General features: G+C 41.6%; 1 protein-coding gene across 3 annotated transcripts in view; it reads left to right on the top strand.

Moving 5' to 3' along the window:
• Positions 1–105: 105 nt before the first annotated feature.
• The window catches only part of clip1a (CAP-GLY domain containing linker protein 1a), a 38,251-nt gene continuing 15,014 nt past the window's right edge, over positions 106–23,342 (top strand). The window contains exons 1-16 of one of the 3 annotated variants that reach the window (XM_056281792.1): positions 106–262; positions 5,135–5,409; positions 6,285–6,829; positions 8,979–9,103; positions 9,728–9,944; positions 10,125–10,322; positions 11,407–11,498; positions 11,853–11,913; positions 15,042–15,146; positions 18,090–18,998; positions 19,222–19,338; positions 21,066–21,123; positions 21,257–21,340; positions 21,537–21,693; positions 22,126–22,291; positions 22,919–23,134. In XM_056281792.1, the coding sequence (XP_056137767.1) occupies positions 5,319–5,409; positions 6,285–6,829; positions 8,979–9,103; positions 9,728–9,944; positions 10,125–10,322; positions 11,407–11,498; positions 11,853–11,913; positions 15,042–15,146; positions 18,090–18,998; positions 19,222–19,338; positions 21,066–21,123; positions 21,257–21,340; positions 21,537–21,693; positions 22,126–22,291; positions 22,919–23,134 (3,141 nt within the window). In that variant the 5' untranslated portion in view covers positions 106–262; positions 5,135–5,318. The remainder of the gene's footprint in view (positions 263–5,134; positions 5,410–6,284; positions 6,830–8,978; positions 9,104–9,727; positions 9,945–10,124; positions 10,323–11,406; positions 11,499–11,852; positions 11,914–15,041; positions 15,147–18,089; positions 18,999–19,221; positions 19,339–21,065; positions 21,124–21,256; positions 21,341–21,536; positions 21,694–22,125; positions 22,292–22,918; positions 23,135–23,342) is intronic. The other 2 variants (XM_056281777.1, XM_056281784.1) reach the window with 2 other exon arrangements.

The following is a 23,342-nucleotide window of genomic DNA, read 5'->3' as shown; positions in this document are numbered from 1 at the left end:
TATGAGTCATGGGAGGAGGCAGCCTGGGAGAGAAAGAGAGAGCTTCCCGTCTTAGTCCACATATCATCTTTGGTTCACACCTCGTAAACCAGGCTAGGGTTTTTACGTTGCCGTCTTCCGTTGGACAAACAGCTCCCATTAGCGTATCTGGGCTGTGCCTGCCTGCGTCCTACTCAAGCCACCGTGCCGTCTATCCACTTTAGCTCACAAGCTACACGGTTATACCGCGGCAGTACGTGGGGCTGCGCGGAAGCGTTATCAAGTGAGTATTAGCCGATGCCGAGTTCACCGATTTTTTTAATTCTTACCGCACTCGCTTGCCGGCGTGTCGCCGACAAACCAAGAGGAATTATCCACTTTCCCGGTAGAAGTTGCTCAGCTAACGTTGAATGCTACACAACTTGAGGTGAAGGTTGACGTTTGTTAGCTAGCTAGCCAGCCAGCCAGCCCTTCTCTTAACTACCTTTTCGCCGTGTTGTTCGGGCCTGACCACCTTTGGTTAGCTGCTTAATCGGGTTTTATTTCCCAATGACACCGGCGGGGGATTAATTAAAGCACGATATGGAGGACATAATTGGCGTTGGGCTGGTTATTAAGCCAACGTCGTACAGCACGTTGACTTTAAGGGGTAATATCTATAACCGTGGGTTGTAATGGATTAACAACTTGTAGCCTCGGTGAGCTCAACCGGAGTCTCTGTGACATTGCGAAGACTTTCAGATTTAACAGAATTTCCCTCCTAGTCACTTTTCACGGAGGCCGGGGGGATTATTCATAGCTACATACGAACTTTTAATCAGAAAAAAATTCAAGCCGCCTTGCCGGAAGTAAATAGCTATTTAATGCGGCCAATGTTACTCGGAAGCTAAGTGTTTTTGTCCATCTGGCTGGACTCTGCCGGCTAGTCCAGATGTGCCACCTCATCGGTTGCTGTTAACTCGGGCAGCGGGCGTTCGGTGACAGGAGGGTCAACTACGTTTGTGGATATAAATAAGCCGTACTACAAATATTCCCCATTAATCATGTGTTTGAACTTGACAAGTGGAGTACGTCTTTACACCAGACACTTGAGCGGTTAACAAAAAGGTTTTGAACTGCAGTTTAACGATCCTACTTTTTCTGTTTGTCGCCCATTATGGATATTTGCAATCACTTTTCTTTCTTACAGTAATTACATATCTTCACTGATTTTGTAATACCACTGACTTCTGTCTTTGCCATAAAACCTCATGCTACAAAGTTGATGTTAGAATACAAGAAAGCAGCCTGGCTTATTTGACCTGATATTAAATGAGGCAGTTACATCAGCATGCTTTTGTTAAGTTTATGCCACTCGATACACACACATGGGCACTATGTGTATCTAACTGCACACTGTACCTGTCAAGTTCAGGCTTAGGTTGTGGCTGTAGTGTAGAACTGTAGAGTTTGGGCAGATTTAGATAAAACATTCCAAGTTTGGCTATATGAAGGCTGTTTATGAAAGGAGTCTTCGGCAGAGAGGCCAAGGCCTCCGCCTCTTACTCTCTACTAATGTTCCTCTAGGGCTTTCACACTTCTCCCTCTGCCTAACAGTGGACTACGTAAAGCCCACCAGCAGATGTTTCCTCAAAAAGGAAGAACTAGAGCATGCTTCGGCTTTGTGCTATTGTATTTGGATATGACAAAGCAAGAGAGTGAGTGAGTGAGAGTGCTTGTTGGGTCAGACAATACTTATTTCTTAGGGCATGGTTTTAGGTCTCGCCTGGATCCTCTTGTTGTTCAGCTTTGCTTACAGGCTAATTAGGAGGTTGTATCCAGCCCGAGGATCTCATGGATGTCTGTTGTGTCGCATCGATGTCACACTCCCATTTGGGAAATGGTATATTCAGAGGGAGGAAATGGTTGATGACTAAGGGTGAGAAAGATTCCAGTCTTATTATTTAATGTGCAAAGAATGCTTTGTCGCAGTGAAAAGCAATTGAATCCATAATATTAAAGTAAGTTGGCTATAATGTTCCTGACTTATTTTCCTTGATTTGTAGGACAGGTTTGTCAAGCATGATAGGGGAGGGAGCATATTAAATCTCTGGAAGGTGTGTCTATACTGTGCTTATGCATGGTAGATTAGAATAATGGGTGCATGAATTCTTCTCTTTGACCATGGAAATAGTGTTTTATGATTTGTAAAGTTGGCCGATATCACAATTCTGTTTTACAGGACGTGCCATGAACTTATATTTCTGTCTTAATCCATTTATTTGTTTATTTGATGAAAAATATTTAACCAGGCTACAAGGGATTTAGTGTAACATATTTCTGATTAGGGTTTAGCTTAGTTAAGCATACAGTTGTAAAAACATTTGCAATTGCAAATGAACTTTCCTAAACCTGTACATAACATTGACAGAACATTGCTATTTGGCTTTTCCCCTTGCTACAGATTAGTGTGAGAGTCAGCAGCAAGAGATTATCGTTACTGCAGTGTGCAATGTCTCCAGCACAAGTAGATCCTTTTCGGCTGACTACACAAGATCACCAAATCAGAGATGAAAAACACTCATATGCATCCCTATGAGACAGCCATAGTTTAAGTCTTCAAAACTTGGTGGTTTTGCTAATTTCTCTCTACTGCTAAAAGTTTTACTAAGACCAAGCATTAAAATAACATTACAAATAGTGCACATAATGTTTAGAAATGTTTGCAGGACCGTATAGGTCAACCAGTCAGGATTTTATGAAGCTGTGTAATGGTAAAGTTTCCCCTCTTATTTTTTAGATAAAGTTTAGAAAATTTAAAGAGCTGAAATGTCACGGATGGCCACTCCTTCTATTGTTGTGACATTATTTTCGACCATGAAGGCATCAATCTTAGGAGTGCTTTCTTTCAAGGGGCTATGCTTATATTATGGTCTTCTTGACCTCCGGACACCAACCAGCATCATTGAAAGGCACAGCAGGGGAAGACGAGAACACTGCAGACAAAGTAGGTCATTGCTAGTTGATGACCACCCTTCGTTTTCTACTCTGAAATATATTGGAATTTGTATGAGGGCGAGATACTGTTTTCTGGACATTGACTTGATTTTGGTAAACTCGGCTCATTGGTCTTCATATGGAGGGAAGGTATAAGGCCTATGTTTGTTTCTCTGTTGAGATCAGTTTCTTGAATAGGTTGGTCAAAATATTTTGATTCTGCCCCAAGAATATACACTCTAAAGCTGTGAAATGGGAAGCTTCATCATATGCTAACGCACAGGCCAGTATGGCTCTATACTATTGTTGTGAAAAGAGAACTTTAAATGGAAATTCAAGGATTTTTAGAAGCTTAGCCTCTCATGTAACAAGCACCTTCCTATCACATTCGGAGCTTATTGTGGCCAATGTATTTGTTAAAGTTGGCACCAGGGTCCCGAGAACATGTATGTGAAAGCATACTAAACTAATTAATTTAACATCCAGCTAATGTCATATAATTATGTGTAATGGATCTGCTTTTAAAAGGCTGGCATACAATTTTAGTAAAAGTAAAAGTGTTCGACTCACAACTACAATGCCTCAATTTGGTCTGTTCAAAAGTACATAAGGACTTACTGGCCAGAAAATAATGGTGTTCAAGTTTCTGAGGACTACTCAACATTTTGTTTTAGCTAAAGAAAAACAGCTCCAAAATAGCCATAATAGACACACAGATCTTGAAAATATTTTGGAACCAGTAATGCATCTTGTACATTAAGTAGGGAATCTGTTACTTTGACTGCCTGTTAGACTATATTCAATTGTCTCAAGTATTTACATGTGAGTGGCATGCTCATACATGTACACTCTCTAGTCTTCTCATCGTTACCAGTTGATTATGTAATATGTGGTATTGGCATCATCAACAAAGGTGGCAATTCTTGCTCTAGTTTGTTTGCATGTAGTTGACCTTTACTGGCAGGCTTGCTGACTTAGTCCTTTGCACCTGTTCTCCAGGCCGCCTATGACTGGTGAAGCCCACAAGTGAAACATTAAAGACCAAGGAACTCGTCATCTTCAACTTCAGTGTTGTTGGACACTTGAGGAAGTCGAGCATGTTGTAAGATTATACACAGCTCGCCCAATCATATTGTCAGCCTGCCAACAATGGGAAGCCCATGCTTTTCAGCGCATTTATCTTATCAGTCTGTCTGTTAAGGCAATCTGGTAAACACGATAATCTGGAGGTGGGGTTGCGGCTATAATCCTATTTTAGAAGAGGCAGCTACCCAGAGCTGGTTACTTTGTTTTATAGCACAGAGGTATACAAATAAAAAAACAAAAACAAAACATGGATGAGCTAATTTTTTTTTGGACTGTGCTTAAAGGTGTGATGATTGTGAGCTAGTGTGAAGTTTGTGTTTAATGTAGAGACTGCATATTGACTGACTGTGACGGGTATTTTTAGGTCTGCTCATGGCAGGGTCCGTGTTGAAGAGCTTGTTGTCATAACAAACAGAATGCCTCCATTGATGGAACCCCACGCAAACTCACTGAATGATGACAATGTTCCTTAATGCTGCATCTATACTTGCCAAGCATTACTTTACTTTAAAGGCTGTCAGAGGCACTTAGAATGTGATTTGAGCTAGAGATGAGTGAGCAAGTTGAAAATTTGGCTAAGTGAAGTCTCTATCCTGATTTCTGATTAAGTAGGCTGAGGTGTATCTGCCAACTATGACTTTTCTTTTCCAGCCCCTGGCACTTAATAAAAATAGTCATTGGTTTTACTCCCTCTGGATGGAATTGGCAGTGAGGATATTATATTTACATGTTACGGTATTCTTTAGATGCCAGAATTTATTTTGTTCTCAGTTTTTACCATTTTGCAGTATATGGAAAAATCAATAAAAAAAGGAATCGCCTTGATTTTGTAACTCCATTTTCCATTGTTTTTTTTTTTTTTAATGATCTTGTTGTTAGTTGATCGATATGATAAATGCTACTATTATTATCAGTTATGTGTGAGGAGCCAATATTGGCTGGTGATCTCACCACACCGTTCTATCGGTCAAGGTCAAATGTGTGGTCTGGAATAATGTCTTCGTTGTCAATTTAGAAATTATATTTTGATGGAACTTGTGTTCTGCTTAACTCGCCACTTATCCATGTGTGTTTCTTTCATTTCTTTCAACAGACTCCTTTTAAAAATTAATTTTTTTCTCCCTCCCCCCTTTTGCTGTTTTTTTTTTTGGTCTTCTTTTGGTGAGATACAATTTTGACACCACCGAGCTGCACCCAGTTGTGTTGATGAACTGGTTTCAATTTGCACCCACTGACCTGCAAGAGCCTTGCGGATTTCTCACTTCACTGGAGGAAACATGAGCACAGCCAAGCCCAGTGGGATCAAAGGGCCCAGCAAGATAGCAAGGCTGCCAGGGACGGTAGCCACCAAGCCCACCGCCAGCACTGGTGAGAGTACCCCACGACCCCTAATAAGGCATTTCAGTGTTTCACTTAGAATCGCTTTTGTGTGTGTGTGTGTAGAAGTGGGTTATGGGGATGGTAATTCTGATTCTGTTCACTGGTGTTGCTTCTGGCCTAATTCCCAGTATCATATGTGATATATTTTCAACCAATATGTTTTTGTTTTTTGTTTTTTTGGTTGGCAATAAAGCCAGATGCGGATTTTATGAAATTAACAGCAGTGGGGGAACGTTTTCCAGCAGTGGTGGTTGCTGCTGCTAAGGGAATGTCTATCAGGGAAACACACTGAATGAGCTCCAAACCTCTGGCTTTGATCTCATCAATCTGCTTAGGTTTATAGAAAGGGGCTCACAGCCTCTGATGTCTGGGTATGCTGAGGTGACTGAGTATTTTGTGACTTACAGACATAATGTCAATCAGTTCTGTGGTATTAATGAAATCCAGTCCTCACAGTATTTTCTCCACTTTCTTGCCAAAATTGATGATTTATATCGGAATATTATGCCGGTTAAGCCAGCTTTATGAACATTTAGCCTAGTTTTCTCAAGCCGTGGTGTCACAGGAATTTCTTTTAAACTGCTCTCAAATGGAGGGCTCGGTGAAATTACAATTAATTTTATCGTTGGACTTTTGCCTGGTATAATTATCCTTTAAACAGTAATAGTTATGTATGCCTCAGCCTAATGTCTAAATATTTTATTTGTGTAGTATGGAGGAAAAATGGAAGCTGAGACTTTTTGTAATGTGATATTACCAGGTTAAGTGCAGAATGGATGATGTCCCATTTGTCCTTGTTAGACACCAGGCCAGTTAGCACAGCTGATGTTCAAGGAACCTTTATTTCTGTCTTTTCCCATTAGCTGGACCCAAAGTAACGGGAAGTGACAAATCGACTGCAAGTGCCAGTGGAGGGGAACCCCAGAATTCCGGGGAGACGTTTCAGGTTGGGGAGCGAGTATGGGTGAATGGAAACAAGCCAGGCTTTATACAGTTCCTTGGGGAGACACAGTTTGCCCCAGGACAATGGGCAGGTATTGTTCTGGACGAGCCAATTGGGAAGAATGACGGCTCGGTGGCTGGGGTGCGCTACTTCCAGTGTGAAGCACTGCGAGGGATATTCACTCGTCCATCCAAGTTGTCTCGCACAGAGGGGGAAGCTAATGGAACTCAGACGGCACCACCATCACGTGCTGCTTCACCTACTCCATCAGTTGGCAGCGTAGCCTCACACACACCCTCCACCAAACCTGCTACCCCGTCAACTACCTTGGCAGCCAAGAAGGCCACACCCACTACAACACCATCCAACCTGGCTCGCACAAACAGTGAATCTGTCTCCAACCTCTCAGAGACTGGATCAGTCAAGAAAGGGGAAAGGGAACTGAAAATGGGTGACCGTGTTTTGGTAAAGTTTATTTTATGTAAAATTCAACTTTCCTTTTTATTTTTTTTCCCTTGACTTTGACACCTCAAAGTTCACATAAACATAATTGAGTTGGAAATCTATGCACCAAAGAATGAATTGAAGAAAAGGGCCTTATTTAGCATTAGTTGGACCTTGAGGTTAAAAAAAAGCTGAAATTGAATTGGTGATGGTTTAATCTCTGGCACATTGGAGAGGTTTTGCACTTTGGAACTGCCTCTTAATGTGGGGCTTATGTTCCTTTACTTGTCCCTTGAATTGAGGCTCTTGATTTAAATCGCTTCTTAACAATTTTAATTCGAAGCCTTAATCACTAACTAGCGATTTAATTCAAAAATCAAATTGTGGGTGTCCGGGTAGCGTAGCGGTCTATTCCGTTGCCTACCAATACAAGGATCTTCGCTTTTAATCCCCATGTTACTCCTGGCTTGGTCGAGTGTCTACAGACACAATTGGCCGTGTCTGTGGGGGGGGGGGGGGGGGGGGCTGGATGTGGGTATGTGTGCTGGTCGCTGCACTAGCGCCTCCTCTGGTTGGTCGGGGTACCTGTTCAGGGGGGAGGGGAAACTAGGGGAAATAGCGTGATCCTCCCACATGCTACATCACCCTGGTGAAACTCCTCACTGCCAGGTGAAAAGAAGTGGCTGGCGACTTCACATGTATCGGAGGAGACAGGTGGTAGTCTGCAGCCTTCCCTGGATCAGCAAAGGGGGTGGAGCAGTGACTTGGACAGCTCGAAAGAGTGGGGTAATTGGCCAGGTACAATTGAGGAGAAAAGGGGGGGGGGATCAAATTGTGAACAAGGTCACACTATACTGTGGCATATACCATTATCTCATGAACATATATATTAGGAATATTTGCGTAAAGTTGAAAACTGGCCTGAAATACTTTCTATTCTCCTTCCCTTCAGGGCCGAACGTTCCCCCTTTGTTAATTAAGTGGCAACATTCCCAGAAATACATAGTGGTGACTGGTCTGTCACTAGGGTTGGGTACTGAACTCGGTACTTTAAGGGTTACCAACTGAATTACGTCAGTATTACAGTGTACGAATTCACATTAAATCAATCGGTGCCAAATTTTGGTACCTTGAGAGCGGGTTGTGAATTAAAATAAATATTTAAGATTTCTTATGAGCTTTTTGAAAAATCCCTCCTTGTTTACTGCAAGTGCATATCTGGATGAGAGAGTATATGTTAGAGAGAAAGAGCGAGACTGTGTTACCCCTCCCCTAAATCTACAGCTTGTTCAAGTCCAACACAGAGTAATGGCAAGCCAAAAACGGTCACAGTTTTGGTTACATTTTTCCAAACTTGATGCAGACAATGCTCACTGCAATATTTGTGATGTGAAATGCAAAGCTCACGGCACCGTGCAACTGCCGTCATGGGCTTTGCATCGCAAATTGTGGTCACTCAATCATAGAAGACCCGAGAGGGATGTTTAGTAGGATGCAAATGTGCACTTGTTAGTCTTTGATATATTAACTATATACATTTCAAAATTCCTCGGAATAATAATTAACTAAAATGGAAGGAGTCTCTGTTTGTCCTTCGATTTTTCTCGACAACCGTTGAGCTGATCAACTTCACACTTGGCGGGTGTGCCGTGGGTACCCAACCCTATCTGTCACATGACTCACTGACCCCCCGCCCCTTCATAGCAATCTCAGGAATGCATGCATGAAACAGCTCTTCCACTTCACTCCTCGGTTTCTCTTAAAGATCTCTCTAGTCGATGGAATTCATCCATAATAACACCATCCAGTTTCGTGTCTGTGTGTAGTCCTGTTGTTCACAGCCAATTGCTTTCCTCCGGAGGACTTTCCTTCCTCCTAATTGATTCCTCTTATTTTATTTCTCTCTCATCAGGGGGTTCTATAGCAATGTGCAAAGAGGAAGTCTGTCACTGATAGTCAATAAGTTGCACAGGAAATATACTCACCAAACCAAATTTAGCAAACAAAGCAAAACATGCTCATGTAAATGTGCTGACAATGTTGGCCTAGTTCTATGTTGATGGCAAGGCTAGCACCTGTTGAATTTTCTTTGTTTCTTTTGTTTAGAGTTTACTACCAGACAAAGCTGATTACTGTGTGGGTCTCCCCATAATGTCTCTTTTCCACCCAGGTTGGCGGTACAAAGGCTGGAGTGGTACGTTTCCTTGGAGAAACGGACTTTGCCAAAGGGGAGTGGTGCGGCGTGGAGCTGGATGAACCCTTAGGAAAGAATGATGGAGCAGTAGCCGGCACAAGGTATCGAAACTATTTGCAATGAAACAATTGAAAAGTTTACTGACTTTCCCTCCACATAATATTAGCAGTTCATCAGAAAGAATTGGGGGAGTGTTAATCTCTATAAACAGTACCTATATATACAAGATTTTGGTATCGGAAGCCTTCTGGTTTTTCTGGTTTCTGTTTCCGTTGTAGTCTGAGTAGTATTGACCAATCACATTTGAGTAGGCGGCAAATTCTACAGGAACATGCTTTGGTTGCATGCAAGTAAACAGTCTGTGTAGGGAGTGAAAGAGGCAGGATGCATTGGCCAAGATGTTGTCTGGACCTGAAACACCTACAAAAAGTATCGATGTTTGTGTATTGTGTGGAGAAACATTCAACTTGTGTCGACTACTTGTGAAACAAGCCGGTCATGAACATTGTCTCTCAACTCCAGCTCCATTATCGCGTCTCAAGTTAAAAATGATGTCAGGCGCACGGAAGAGGAACTCTTCATAGGAAATGGAAGCAAGCAGCCAGCAGCTACACCAGAAGCCTCGAAATATTGGCTGTTATCCCCAGAGGCTAAATCGTTGTCAGACAATAGCCAATGGGTTCCAAGATTGGGGGAGTGTTAATTGTTCTCAACTCTGTCCCCAGATACTTTCAGTGCCAACCCAAGTATGGCTTATTTGCCCCAGTTCATAAAGTTACACGCATTGGCTTCCCTTCCACGACGCCAGCCAAAGCAAAGACAACTGTGCGAAAAGTAGTGGCCATGCCGTCGGGCCTAAAGCGCAGCCCCAGTGCCTCTTCCATCAGCACCATGAGCTCTGTGGCTTCCTCTGTCAGCGCCAAGCCCAGCCGCACAGGACTGGTGAGACATGCACACTCAACAAAGATTCAACTTTGTCGATGGCCTCACACATGAGAATGTATTTGATAGTTCTATAGACAAGAAGATTCATTGGAGAGCAACAGAAGATGTTTCCCGTTTTTCTCCTCTTGTTGATCTCATTGACTAGTCTGAACATTCCACACCTCCATCTTTCCACAGTTAACAGAGACGTCATCAAGGTACAGTCGGAAGATTTCGGGCACCACAGCTCTACAGGAGGCGCTGAAGGAGAAGCAGCAGCATATTGAACAGCTGCTGGCTGAGCGGGACATGGAGAGGGCTGAAGTTGCTAAAGCCACCACCCATGTTGGGGAGGTGGAGCAAGAACTCAATCTACTGAGGGATGACCAGGAACAGGTCAGCACACCCAGCATCATACATCTGCATAAACCTTTTCCATTTGCTCTTCATGTTAAACTGTTGATAATTAGAAATGGTATTATGTAGTCAAATCAAAAAAAGTTGAATCAGTTCATTTGGACACAACGTTTATTGACAGAAATGTTTCATCACTCGACTAAGTGACCTCTTCAGTCACTTCGTTGAACAATGAAACGTTTCTGTCAATAAACATTGTGTCCAGATGAACTGATTCAACTTTCTTTGATTTTCTTATCTGGATTATTGAGCATGCATAAAAACAAAATATTATGTAGTGTTTCTTTTACAGTTATTAAGCTTTAGTCATCCAGCATTGCTAGAAAATAAGGATTGTGATAGAAGTTCATGATCAGGTGTCACTGCTTGGCTCGACAAAATAAAAAATAAATTGCAGTCTGTTCATCTGTGTATTATGATGTAAATAGCCAAATTAAAAGCAACTCTATCCCAGACTCGCCGTAACCAGTCAGGGCCAGAGCGTCCACGGGTAAGGCATTCATTAGGCCACCCTTAACCGAGGGATAGTGGGTGTAGATCGGTGTAGTGTTTGGGCACTCGTCGTTCCGAGCGCCTGCAGCCAAGCAATCGAAAGCATTCTCCCTATGTCTCCTTCGCAGCCTGAGGGTAATGCAATCCATACGAGGCTTCAGCGTGTAAAAAGCGAGAGCAGCCGACACGAGTTTAAGGGAAGCTGGTGTTAGGACTGTCTCCTTCCTGTGGAAACGTGAGCCAGGGGAGTTATTCGACAAGAGTTCCGACCATATGCCATCGGGTTAATCGGGTGGGATAAGGGGAAAAACTAGAAATAAATTTATATTAAAAAAAAGCAACTCTTAACCTGTAACACACTGTATGGAACTGATCCTGGAATTGGCCCAGGGAGCAAACTTGGATTTCTGAACCAAATTTACACCCATCCCCACATCTACAAAATATTTAGCTGAAAACACTGCTCCGCAATCGTTTTTGAAAAACCCTCATTGTAACATAATTTAATGTTTTCATTCTAACTAAACACTACTTTTTTGGTTTTACACTTTTCCCTACCCTCTAAATGAAGATGGAGACCAAAATGGATCAACTGCGCGCTTTGGTGGAGGCCGCAGACAAAGATAAAGTTGAGCTGCTGAATCAGCTGGAAGAGGAGAGGAGGTAAGGATTCTCAGAGGTATAGGGAATCACTAATGGGGAGAATGAAGATGGATCTGATCCGTGTACATTATTTTAATTTTGTAGGTTTGATCTGTTGACACACAGCATGGTAGCTAAAGGTGAAGTTCATGACACTGGGTGTTGAAATGGTATTGGTGAAGCATTGGCTCAATAGTTTTTGTATGAAAGAAAAAAAAAGAAAAGAAAAAAAAACAACAACTCTTGATTATTCCAGTACAAGAGTTTTGGACTTTTCATTTGTGTTCAAATGACAAAGCTTTTAATGACTGTACTGTCTCTTCTTTTTTGTGTGTTTTTTTTGGTTTTGTTATGATTTTTGTTATTGTTCTATAGGAAGGTGGAGGACCTTCAGTTTCGTGTCGAAGAAGCTTGTATTACCAAAGGAGACCTGGAGGTAAATACTTAACATACATATACAACGGAGGTTTTGTTCATGGTGACATATTGGTATTAAATTCTCTTTTGTAAAAATACAGTATTTGATTTCAAGGGTGGGCCTCAGATCAGATATAATTTATGTAAATGTACATGATAAAAACATTTCCACTGCAAATTTGACCAAGCTTAGTTCAGAAAGGGATTAAATATAGTTTAAAAAACCTTGACATGGATGTTTCATTTACTTAACGAGTTTTGCCTTTGCATTTGCCCCACTTACTTAAAACCATAAATGTTCATACATGGGGAGGAGCAAATGTTCGGACAAGACTGCACTCTGATATCTCTTAACATTGCAAAGTCTCAACATCTTAACACCCGATCCTTGACCTAGAAGTGATTTCTGAAGAGGTATTTAAATCTAAATGTCAAAATGAAGCTATCACTTTAGGTATGTTGTGCATATAAGATTGGGTCTCTGGCAGCTCAGTCATTGTGATTAAAAGGTTACATGAGGCTGATTGGGGTCCTTGTCAGTGAGCCACAGTTTAGTATGGCAAGGATTGAGCATATGCATTATCTAGAGTTTATATTGGCTGTGTACCCTGTTCTACCCACAGCCTCAGTAGACCTGATTGTATGGTTTAATTGAGTCTGTCTTCATCCATCCATAAAATGAAACCAACAGAAGAAATCTTAGTCTCCCTATGTTGCTAAAAGCCTTTGGCATAGATAATCAAGTCACCATGCCAAATATGGAACTGCCAACATCAGAACTTCGCTCATCACACCTGTTGTCCGTCTGATATTCATGAAGCCACAAAACCGCTATTGTTATGTATCACTTCAATGCTATGAGCCTAGAGGGTTAGTGGCAAAACTGATGTCAAAACTAACATAAGCATATGAACAATGTTTTTTTAATTCGATAAGAATTCTCTTAATTCATAATGAAGATTTGGACCATTATCTAAACTTTGGGCTCATCCTTGAATTATTGTGGTTATTTAGAAAGAGGCAGGTTGTTTTTTTGTGTGGTTTTTTTTTTGTGTGTGTGTGTTTTTTTTTTTTTTTTTAAAACCTCTTCCTTGGAAAACTGTTTCATACTAAACTTTCTGATTCTGATTCATATTAGTCTATCAGTATTCTTTCAGTCATCTGATTTATATCCTCATCCCAAGTTGGCGGGCCAGAGTATTAGTGCCTGGGGGATTTGTTTGCATTCATGTCTGATCAAAGGATTTATGTTATTTATTCCACAGCGCTACACCAATCAGGACCATGTCAGTTAACCTGAAGGCATCCCTCCTCAAAATAGAACTTTTAAAATGAGTGCTACAGGGTTAGAATACTACTTTGAACTTTTTTTTACCCGTATACTAACAGTTTGTTTATTATGTACTTAACCCACAGTCACAGGTGTATCAAATACATTCATGCAGCTTGAAACACATCAACAAAAAACTTGGCCCAACAACCCAGTATATGCTTTTTGTTGAGTTCAAGCTGTTGGAGATGTACTAATGCTGTGCTTTAATCCTCATTGCCACCCTACACAGTGATGTGATGTTATTGCTTCTTTTTCCTTGTCCTCTCGTTGTCCTTCATGTTGGTCCAGTGCTTAGCATGGAATCACTGGAGATGCTCCCCTGCCATCCCACTGCCCAGTCACAGACCTGAATTTAGACTCTTCCCACTATAATTAAAGGGGAATAGCACTCAAAGTGAAAATTAATGTTTCAAGGCCAATTGGTATTTGCTAAATTAAAAAACTGTCAACCAGACCTGGAAAACAAATGGGTAAAATTATAGTTTTAAGATGTCATGCTGCACCACAGTGTGAAGGTGCTCCATAGACAATGGATAAAGAAAGTATTGTTGTAGGTGCATACAGGGTTTGCTTGAAACTGACTATAAAGCAAAGATTAATATTTTATTACTGCTCACCCCCCCCCCCCGAAAAAAAATCATTGATCCTCAGAAACTTACCTTTTGTGCTGTCGCAATCACCTCCACCTTCACAAATTAATTTTATTCAAAGTTGTATTTCAGTGTTATATCACAAAGAGCAATTTGAGGCCATATGATACAATAGTGATCCTTCCCTCATGAAGCCTGAATTTGTCTACAGCATAGGAACAACTTTTGAAAACTATGACTCAGTGGTATTCCCCCTTCTTTTAATGAAAATTAAATATATATTTAGTAACATGTAAGAACAGGGGCACTAAATTATAGAAGGAGATCAAGATCAAGAGGGAACACATCCACTGGTTGGTTTCATTAGCCCCAGATTCTTCTGTGTTACTGAGTTGTTTCTGTTGTTCACAGTTGTTATTCTTGGTGGTCTGATGATCAGAGGTTTTATGCTCACATTATACAGTATATGAATTGACCTTGTCACAGAAAAGAGAATGCAAAGCTGATTTATGATCACATGGCAATTTTTAAGTGGCTGTAAATACTAGGATAAAGTAAACCCAATTGATCCTTGTGGTAAAAAAATGCAGCAAAGAACAGGTGTTGGATAAACATTTAATATTATAGATACAGTGGCGATACAGAGTTTCCATTGGCCTGTCAAGTAGGTACATTTAAATTTAGCAAAGTGGCACTTTCATGTTACAGACTAAAGCATAATAGACTAAGAGGGGGAAAAACATCCTGCTTTGCTTTCTCATGCTTGTGATGAGAGCCTTCTAAAATAATTGTCCTGCTGGCTTGACACATAATTTCAAAGTTTTCCTTAACAATCTGTTAAATGCTGTTTTCACACCAGGTGTCATTTTGCATGGTATCTTCAAAACTGCATCTCATAAACACTACCATCCTGCATATCCAGTTCATTTTTGTTGCTGCATGTCTTATTGTATTCCTAACCACGCCATATGAAAATTCCCCATGTACAGCTGTTCAAGGCACCGCCTGAAAGCTTTGCATGAGGACCACTTTCCATCTCCTCTTGACCTACACCTTAACCCCCCATCTCCCATTCCCAACATCCCTTACATATACACACAAACATTGTCACAAACCTACTATCCACTGTGCTCCTCTCCCCCTCCCTCCCTCTCTGTCTATGTTGGGCTGGCATGTGATGGTGGCACTGGTGTGTTCTCTTCCTCTCCCCTTGTCTACTAACAGACGCAGACGAAACTGGAGCATGCCCACATAAAGGAGCTTGAACAGAGCCTGCTCTTTGAAAAGACCAAAGCTGAGAAACTCCAAAGAGAGTTAGAAGACACTAGGGTAATGGAATTTGCTACGCGACGTGCTGCCCTTATGGAAAGAGGGCCAGGGATGGAGATGATGGCAGGGAGATTGACAAGGTTGACAGGGTTGTTGAGGAGTAACAGGATCTCTTAGTTAACCTCTGAATTTACTATGGATTGGAGTATATATGATTCAAAGGAAAGATACACTGCTGCTTCTCTTACAGTAAATGGACAAACAACAATGAGAGAGTATAAAATGTAATTGGCATTTATAAGGGCTGATTACTCCACCTTGCATTATAGTATAAGTCTGCAGTTGGCTTAATAATTGGCAGCATTGTCCACACTTCAGATATACTCAGCCTAAAGTATTGACTCCCCACACATTTTGTCTTTGTGGGAGCTGCAACTCAAATCTTTTTGTCACGTTTATGATTAGCTATCTTTTTCTAAAACTAAAGTAATTGGAATACTAATATAAACAAATATTTACTGGTTGATTGAGTGACAGTTCTCATGCTCCACCTGTTTTCCAAAACTTAACCAATAAATGTTCACCCTGGCTTATGGAATCTGGTATTTTTGCTTAACCGGACAGACACACCACTCCCTTGCCCCCAGCTACATTATTTCTCTGGTTACCCTTTGTTCCACACCCTTAAGTCATCCCAGCTTCAAGTTTCCCTGCTTATTTGGGATTCCTGTCGTTTGCAAATATCTAACTTGCTCCTCTGCCCAGATCGTGATTTTTTGTGTCCCCCTGCCCCCAGAGTATTGCAGCCAAAAAAGGGGTATCAATAATAACGCAATACAAATTCTTATTGTTTGATAAGGTTCAGAGCCATAGTTTCTACAGGTTCTGTGTTGGGGTTTAAATATTTTCCATGTGTAGATCCAGCTAGTAAATAAAGGGTGCAGCAGTCAAAAGATGCAGCTGATTTTGATTATCAAAGTTTGATATGCTAGATTTGACAGTTGGACAGGAATCTGTATACACTCACTGAGCACTTTATTCGGAACACTATACTAATAGTGGGTAGGACCTTCCTTTGCTGTCAAAAACAGCCTCAATTCTTCGTGGCATGGATTTCACAGGATATTAAAAACATTCCTTTGAGATTCTGGTCCTTGTTGACATGATTACATCACACAATTTCTGCAGATTTGTCAGCTTCACATTCATGCTGCGACTCTCCCTTTCTATCACATCCAAAAGGTGTTCCATTGGATTCAGAACCAGTGATTAGGAAGGCCACTGAAGAACATTGAACTCATTGTCATGTTCATGAAACCAGTTTGAGACAACCTTTGCTTTGTGGTGCATAGTTCATTATCATGCTGGAAGTAGCCATTAGAAGATGGGTAAATTGTGGCCATGAAGGAATGCACATGGTCAGCAACAATACTCAAATAGGCTGTGGCATTCAAACGATAGGTATTAACAGGCCCAAAGTGTGCCAAAAAATCATTCCCCACACCATTACACCATTGCCACCAGCCTGGACTGTTGACACAACACAGGTTGGGCCCATGGTTTCATGCTGTTGGTGTCAAATTCTGACCCTACCATCTGTGTAATTTTGCAGAAATCGAGATTCATCAGACCAGGCTACATTTTCCCAGTCTTCAACTGACCAGTTTTGGTGAGCCTGTGCTCACTACAGCCTCAGCTTTCTGTTCTTGATTGACAGAAGTTCTGCTGTTGTAAAACAAAGGAGTGAGGTCTGCACACTGAAATTCTTCAAATACTTATTTTTTCTTCAACATTTCGATCTATCAGATGTTCCTCGAAACGTTGCCAATTAGATTAAGTATTGGGAACATTTCAATGTGCAGATCTCACTCCTTTGTTTTATGCTTTGTCATTTTTGTCTTGCACCTTAATATTTTTTCTGGATATGCGCACACTTGGTTTCTCTTCTGAATTTCTGCTGTTGTAGCCCATCCACCACAAGGTTTGACGTGGTATGCATTCTGAGGCGCTTTTCTGCTCATCACAATTGTAGAGTGGTTATCTACTGTAGCCTTCCTTCAGCTTGAACCAGTCTCGCCATTCTCCATTGACCTCTCATCAACAAGGTGTTTCCTCGCAGAACTGCCTCTCACTGGATTCCCCCCCCCCCCACACTATTCTGAGTAAACTCTAGAGACTGTTGTGCGTGAAAATCTGAGGAGCTCAGCAGTTACAGAAATACTCAAACCAGCCATTCTGGCACCAACAATCATGCCACGGTGGAAGTCACTGAGATTGCTTTCCCCCCCATTCTGATGGTTGATGTGGACTTTAACAAGCTCCTGACCTGTGTCTGCATGATTTTATGCATTGCACTGCTGCCACATGATTGGCTGATCAGATAATTGCATGACTAAGTAGATGTACAGGTGTTCCTAATAAAGTGCTCACTGAGTGTACGTATAATGAAAATAATGGAAAACCTTGAGTAAAAACATCTCTGTGATGGTGGATTTGCAGGGATGCTTTCCATGAAATGACAAGATCAGTATTGGTCATGCACTTCAATCATTTTGGATGTCAACTTTTTATGGCAGCTCAGAAAACTTTTGAGACACTGTTCCCAAATGTTCCCATGAGTTCTGTCACTGTGCATAGCCATTATTTTGATCATATTTTTTTCATCCACAAGAGGCCACTACAACACCTTTTATGTGTTCGCAGTAAGCGTGCCTTTCTTGTAAACTTAGCAAGGCGGTTCAGTCTTTAACCTTATACCTTTAACCTAAGCCATCAGTGGAGCTACATTATATTTTGTTCACCAATTTGCTGATTCCTAAATCTCTGAAATGTCACTGTCCTGTATTTGAATAAGGCTTTTTATTCCACAATTACAGTCATTCAAATTGTTGAGTAACAGTCAAGCTTTATTTAAGTATCTTGGACTCTTTCTAGGTACACATCCGTCTGTCAAACTGTCTTTTAAAACCACATGGCTGAAAATGAGACTTTTCCTCCTCACAGGTTGCTACTGTGTCTGAAAGATCTCGCATTATGGATCTAGAGAGGGAACTCTCACTGCGAACCAGAGAAGTTGCTGACCTGCGACTGCGCTTTGAGTCCCAGCAAGGCTCTGAGGGCTCGGACTCGAACCTTTCACCTCTGCTAGAAGAGATAAGCTCACTGAGAGTCCAGTTGGCCTCTCAGGGAGCCAAGCTCCTGGAGGAACAGGAGAAATATAAGGAAAAGCTGGAGGCTGAAGAAAAGGCCCATGGTGAGGCTCTTGCTCAGCATCAGGCCGCATCTGTCAAGCTCTCCAGTGACAGTGAGCAGTTGCAAATGCGGTTGAGTCAGGCTGAGAAGGAGAAGGCAGACGTCACTGAACTGTGGCACTCCAAGCTAGAATCAGCTATTGCTTCTCACCAACAAGCCATGGAGGAGTTGAAGTTGTCCTTCAGCAAAGGTGAAGGTGCTCAGACAGCAGACCTGGTGGAGACGAAGAGTACCCTGGAGAAGTTGAAGGTTGAGCACAAGTTGGCTCTGGCGGAGGCCGTAGCCAGGCGTGAGGCTGACATTGGAGCTTGGGCTCAGGAGACACAAGCCCTGAAAGCACAGCTGTTGTCTTTGACTGAGGAAAAGGAGAGACTAGAGGAGTCCCTGCGGTCCAGTGTTGACCGTGCTGAAGAGCAGCATCTTGTGGAAATGGAGGATGTGTTGGGAAAGCTGCATGCTGCCGAGCTGAAGGTAAAGGAACTGCAGGAGAATGAATCAAAGTTAGTTCAAGAGGCTCAGGACAAAGACAAAGAAGCCAAAGAGCAGATGGCCACAGTGGAGGCCCTGAACTCCAGGGAGGCTCAAAATGACCGGGACCTTAAGACTCTGAAAGGCAGTCTTGAGGAGGCACAAAGTCAGACAAAGTCAGAGAGGCTTAAGGTAGTTCATTTTCTCCTAATGGTTTTTTTTTAATTTAATTTTTTTTCTATCCCAAGACAAATGCCCTTTCCTTCTTATGAAGAAAATTGGGTTATTATGTATTGTTTTCATATGATTTTGGCTTAAGGACCCCTCCCCAACCCCCATTTTATATGTTTTTGTTGGCATTCCATTTCTGGCCATGCTAAATGCTCATGGTATTTTCCTCTAACATGGGCTATAGGTCAGTGAGCTGAGCTCTATGTTGGAGGGCCGACAACAGGAGATCCTATCCTTACAACAGAGTCTGACCACTTTACAACAGGATAAGGATGCCCTAGAGGAAGACACTAGAGGCCTGGTGAGTGTTCAAGCATACTTGCACTGTAAATACCTCAAGTGTGTATTTACAGTCACCTTTATTTTTTCCAGGTTTAGGTTGCACTTAAAACCCCAAATTAAGCTGTAATGATACACAAGGCCAAAACTCTTTACTATGGAGAATCCCTCCCATTTTTGGTCTGTGTACAATAACTCAACAATTTGAATTATAGTTTGGAGATTTTCTTTACCCCACCAGTGTGGGGAAATATTTCTACCCCCATCAAGGTGACCACGAAGAATGTTAGCAATATTAGCAAATGTCCAAATACTGTAAATTGCCACAAAACATTAAGGTGTCCCTGTAATGTTCATATTAATACTACGAGGCTAAAGACCAAAATGTGCTTCAGTTTGATTTATCCTCTAAAAGATTAAGCTAAACAACCCTCTTGACTGGTTTGTGAAAACTAAAATTGTCTTTAAAGATGTCCTTTCACTTCAGGCATTTGGCTTGCCACTTGCAGACAGAAAACCTAGATCGAGGTGAAAGAAACTAATGGAGTTGACCGCCAAAGTCCATTATAGAATTGGTTTCATTAAATTGTAAATGAGTTTTGAAATATCTGTGCTTGATATTTGTAAAGGTGATTTTTGCTGCTTGGGCTACTAGGCTTTATCTGACATTTGTTTGGTGAAGCATTGTGACAAGACTATGTAGATCCATTTCAGAATCAGAAACACTTTGTCATTTCATTTCAAGCACTTGCGCACATGAAATGAAACAAAACATTGTTTCCCCCAGCCCATAGCAGTGCAAAACAAAGACAAAAATACATATCCAAAAACTACAAGAACACATATATCCAAACTAATACATAGTATATCTAAACTAAACAAAAAAAAAAGAAAGAAAGAAAAAGAATCGCTGTCTAGGAGAACGAATGCCAGCCAGGATGACTGTCGGAACTGCCGGTCTGCATGGGCTAGCAGTTAGCTTAGCCTGCTCCGCTTCCACGTCCTGTCAGACCGCCCTTGGTGTTTCCTCTTCGGGCGCAGCTCCGGTCAGGGCCGTGGTCCTTGGGCCCACAGAATACAGCAGACCAAGCTCCCTCAGCTGATGCAACGCTTGCTCTCCCAGCCAGACACCTTCGACACACCTCTCCACACAATGACACTAAAAACACAGTCAAGGCTAGGCGAGGCCGCTGCCAGACCGCCTCCGGTGTTATCAGAACTGCTGGTCTGCGTAGGCTAGCAGTTAGCTTAGCCTGCCCTGCTTCCACGTCCTGTCAGACCGCCCTTGGTGTTACCTCTTCGGGCACAGCTCCAGGCAGGGCCGTGGTCCCTGGGCCCACAGGACGCAGCAGACCAAGCTCTCCTAGCCGATCCAGTGCCAGCTCTCCCAGCCATCAAACGAAGACAAACTTAGACGTGGACAAAGACATTGCATGGACACAGTACTGGGTAAGGCCACCGCAAACGTGAATCGCGCTGCCATCTTCCCATGCCGGTACTGGGTGAGGCCACTGCAAACGTGAGTTTGCGCCACCATCTTCACCTTTCAAAACTTTTCATTTCAGTCATCCAGGTAGTAACAGGTTTAAACCTCTCCTGGATATTGTGAAATGAGAATGTGCCTCCAGATGATGTGGCCAGGTAGGATCTTAAACTGCAAAGAGAGGAGGATGAGCCCTAAAATTGAGCTCTGTTGTGCAGAAAGTGTAACTTCCATAAAGGTGATGTTACATTTTTGTTCTTCCATAGAAACAAAAGTTGTCGGAGAGCACAGAAGAGCAGACTAATTCAGCAAAAACTATGCAAGGTAAACAGTTATCAGTATTCAGGCATTCAGATGTTCAATGATGTCAGTTTCCTCTGATGTTTTTCTTTTACCATTTCTATGCTGTTTGTTGTGTTTCTGAGAGTTCAAAATTCACATCTTTTTTTTTATCCAGGAGTGCTTGAGAAGATCAGTAAAAAAGAAGAGCAATGCACATCACTGTCCGGCGAATTAGAAGCTCTGAGAGTTCGAGTTACAGGTCAGGAGCCTGGGTTCATGTGATTATTTGTACAATAATGTACAATTTGTCTTTTGATGTTTGAAATACAATTTTATATATAAAAGTAAGTTTGTCCATAAGTATGGAATCACAAAGCAGAATATAATTTCAAAATTTGGAGCATGTATAGCTGTATGGAAACACAATTGCCATAGCAAAGTTGTCTACCTCTTAGGGCTGGAGAGGAAGCTAAAGGCTGGAGATGAGAAGCTTGATCAACTAACAAAAGATAAGGCCAAATTGGAAAGTGATATTTCAGACATGATGAAATCATCAGGTGATAGTTCAGTACAGCTGACCAAAATGAATGAAGTCCTCACACAGAAAGAAAGGTACTGTGATTCCTTATTCCACACTACACAAATGAGTAGTTGACGTTCCAGTACAAGTGAATGTAAACAAAAAAGGGAATATGAAAAGTTTCCCCTTTTTGTATTAAAATGTGTATTGTCAGTTTCTGTTCTGTCAAAGTAAGTTTCCATTGCTCACTTCATTTTGAGCATGACAGAGCTTTTAAAAATAAAAGCATGCATGCTACTTTTAAAAAAAAATCTGTTTATTGGGTTTTGCAATTTTTTCCAAACATAATACTACCAAGCAGTCAAGCATATGCATGCCCTCCCTCTTGTATTTAATCTTCAGATTTCTTGCTGAGGTGTTATCCTTGCAGGTTTTGTTCATTCCATGCAGTGGCACATTTGTTTGAAGAAAATGTTTTGGCTGTTTTAGATCATTTAGTCACTTCCCCCTCTGCCATGATCCAGGAGACTTGAGGAGTTACAGAACCAACTGGCAGAGAAGAAGGAACAGGTGGCAAACCTAAGTGAAAAACACCAGCAGGAGCTGTCTCGCAAAGACCAGGAGCTGAATTCGGCCAGAGATGGGTACCAGTGTCAAATAAGCAGCCTCCAGGAGAAGATTGCTGAGTTGGTGAGTTAATAGCTAGAGAAACTGTTTTCCACAGTTTGTTGGCTTAATTTGATGTGAAAATCCAGGACAAGCAAGATGAAGAATTTAGGAATGGAAGAGACTGTGCATGCAAGATGGAAAACATGTCATTGATTCAAATATAGATTCCTGTTTCTTATGGATGAGTCTTTTAAGTTGTTCTTGGACGCAGCATAGATCTATGTATGAGAATCACATACCTTAGTGATCAATTAGCAGAGTCCCAGTTTACATTTGGCATTTTATGTAACTTTTATTGGGACTGCTATGTCATCACTCAAGACATATTTTAAAGCTGGGTGTAAATGGGCTACAAGAGTCAGGACTGGGGAATGGTAGAACTTCAGAGAGCTGTGTTTTGGTTTACTCAGCAGTGTTTCAATGCTTAGTAAGTCAGAAGATGACATTCTTTTAACTTGTACCAGTATTTTCCATTTACTTTACCTGTTTTTATATCAGACATCCAGCATCCCCACTACCCTGATTGGGATAAGCGGTTTGGATAATGGATGGATGGATATTAAATATGCACCCTATCCCTGTTTTCTCTCCAAATATTTCATTTGTGGCTGGAATTAGTTACGTCTTTTTTTCCTGTATGTTGTTTAGGAGAAGAGTGTAGAGCAAGGTGAGAGCCAGGTTAAGGAACTGAAGACTTCCCATGAGAAGGCCTTGTCGCAGTCATCTGAGCTCCATGCGAAGGAGCTTGAGGAGTTGCAGAGTGATAGCAACAAGCTGAAGCAAGAGGTCACCTGCTCCAGGGACAGAACCGAGGAACTAGAGAAATTGGTTTCTGAGCTGCAGCCATACAAGGAACAGGCCCAGGTGAGCATCAACCATCAAGTTTTTGAAATCTGTAGAACTGTTTTATATTATCTTGTGGTCATTCTCATCACTGTGAAGTTTATGAAAATTACGATTAATGATACATTTAATTCTCGTTTTTTTTTAACCTGATGCCATGAAATTCAAACCTTAATTAGATATAAGGGAATAGCTATTTAGATTTAATTTAAAAAAAAGGTTGTGGGAC

The sequence above is a fragment of the Lampris incognitus genome, chromosome 1 (genome assembly GCF_029633865.1).
Source record: "Lampris incognitus isolate fLamInc1 chromosome 1, fLamInc1.hap2, whole genome shotgun sequence".
In the NCBI taxonomy this organism is placed as follows: Eukaryota; Metazoa; Chordata; class Actinopteri; order Lampriformes; family Lampridae; genus Lampris; species Lampris incognitus.
Note: the sequence above shows the minus strand (reverse complement) of the source record. Positions and strands in the feature narration are given on the sequence as shown.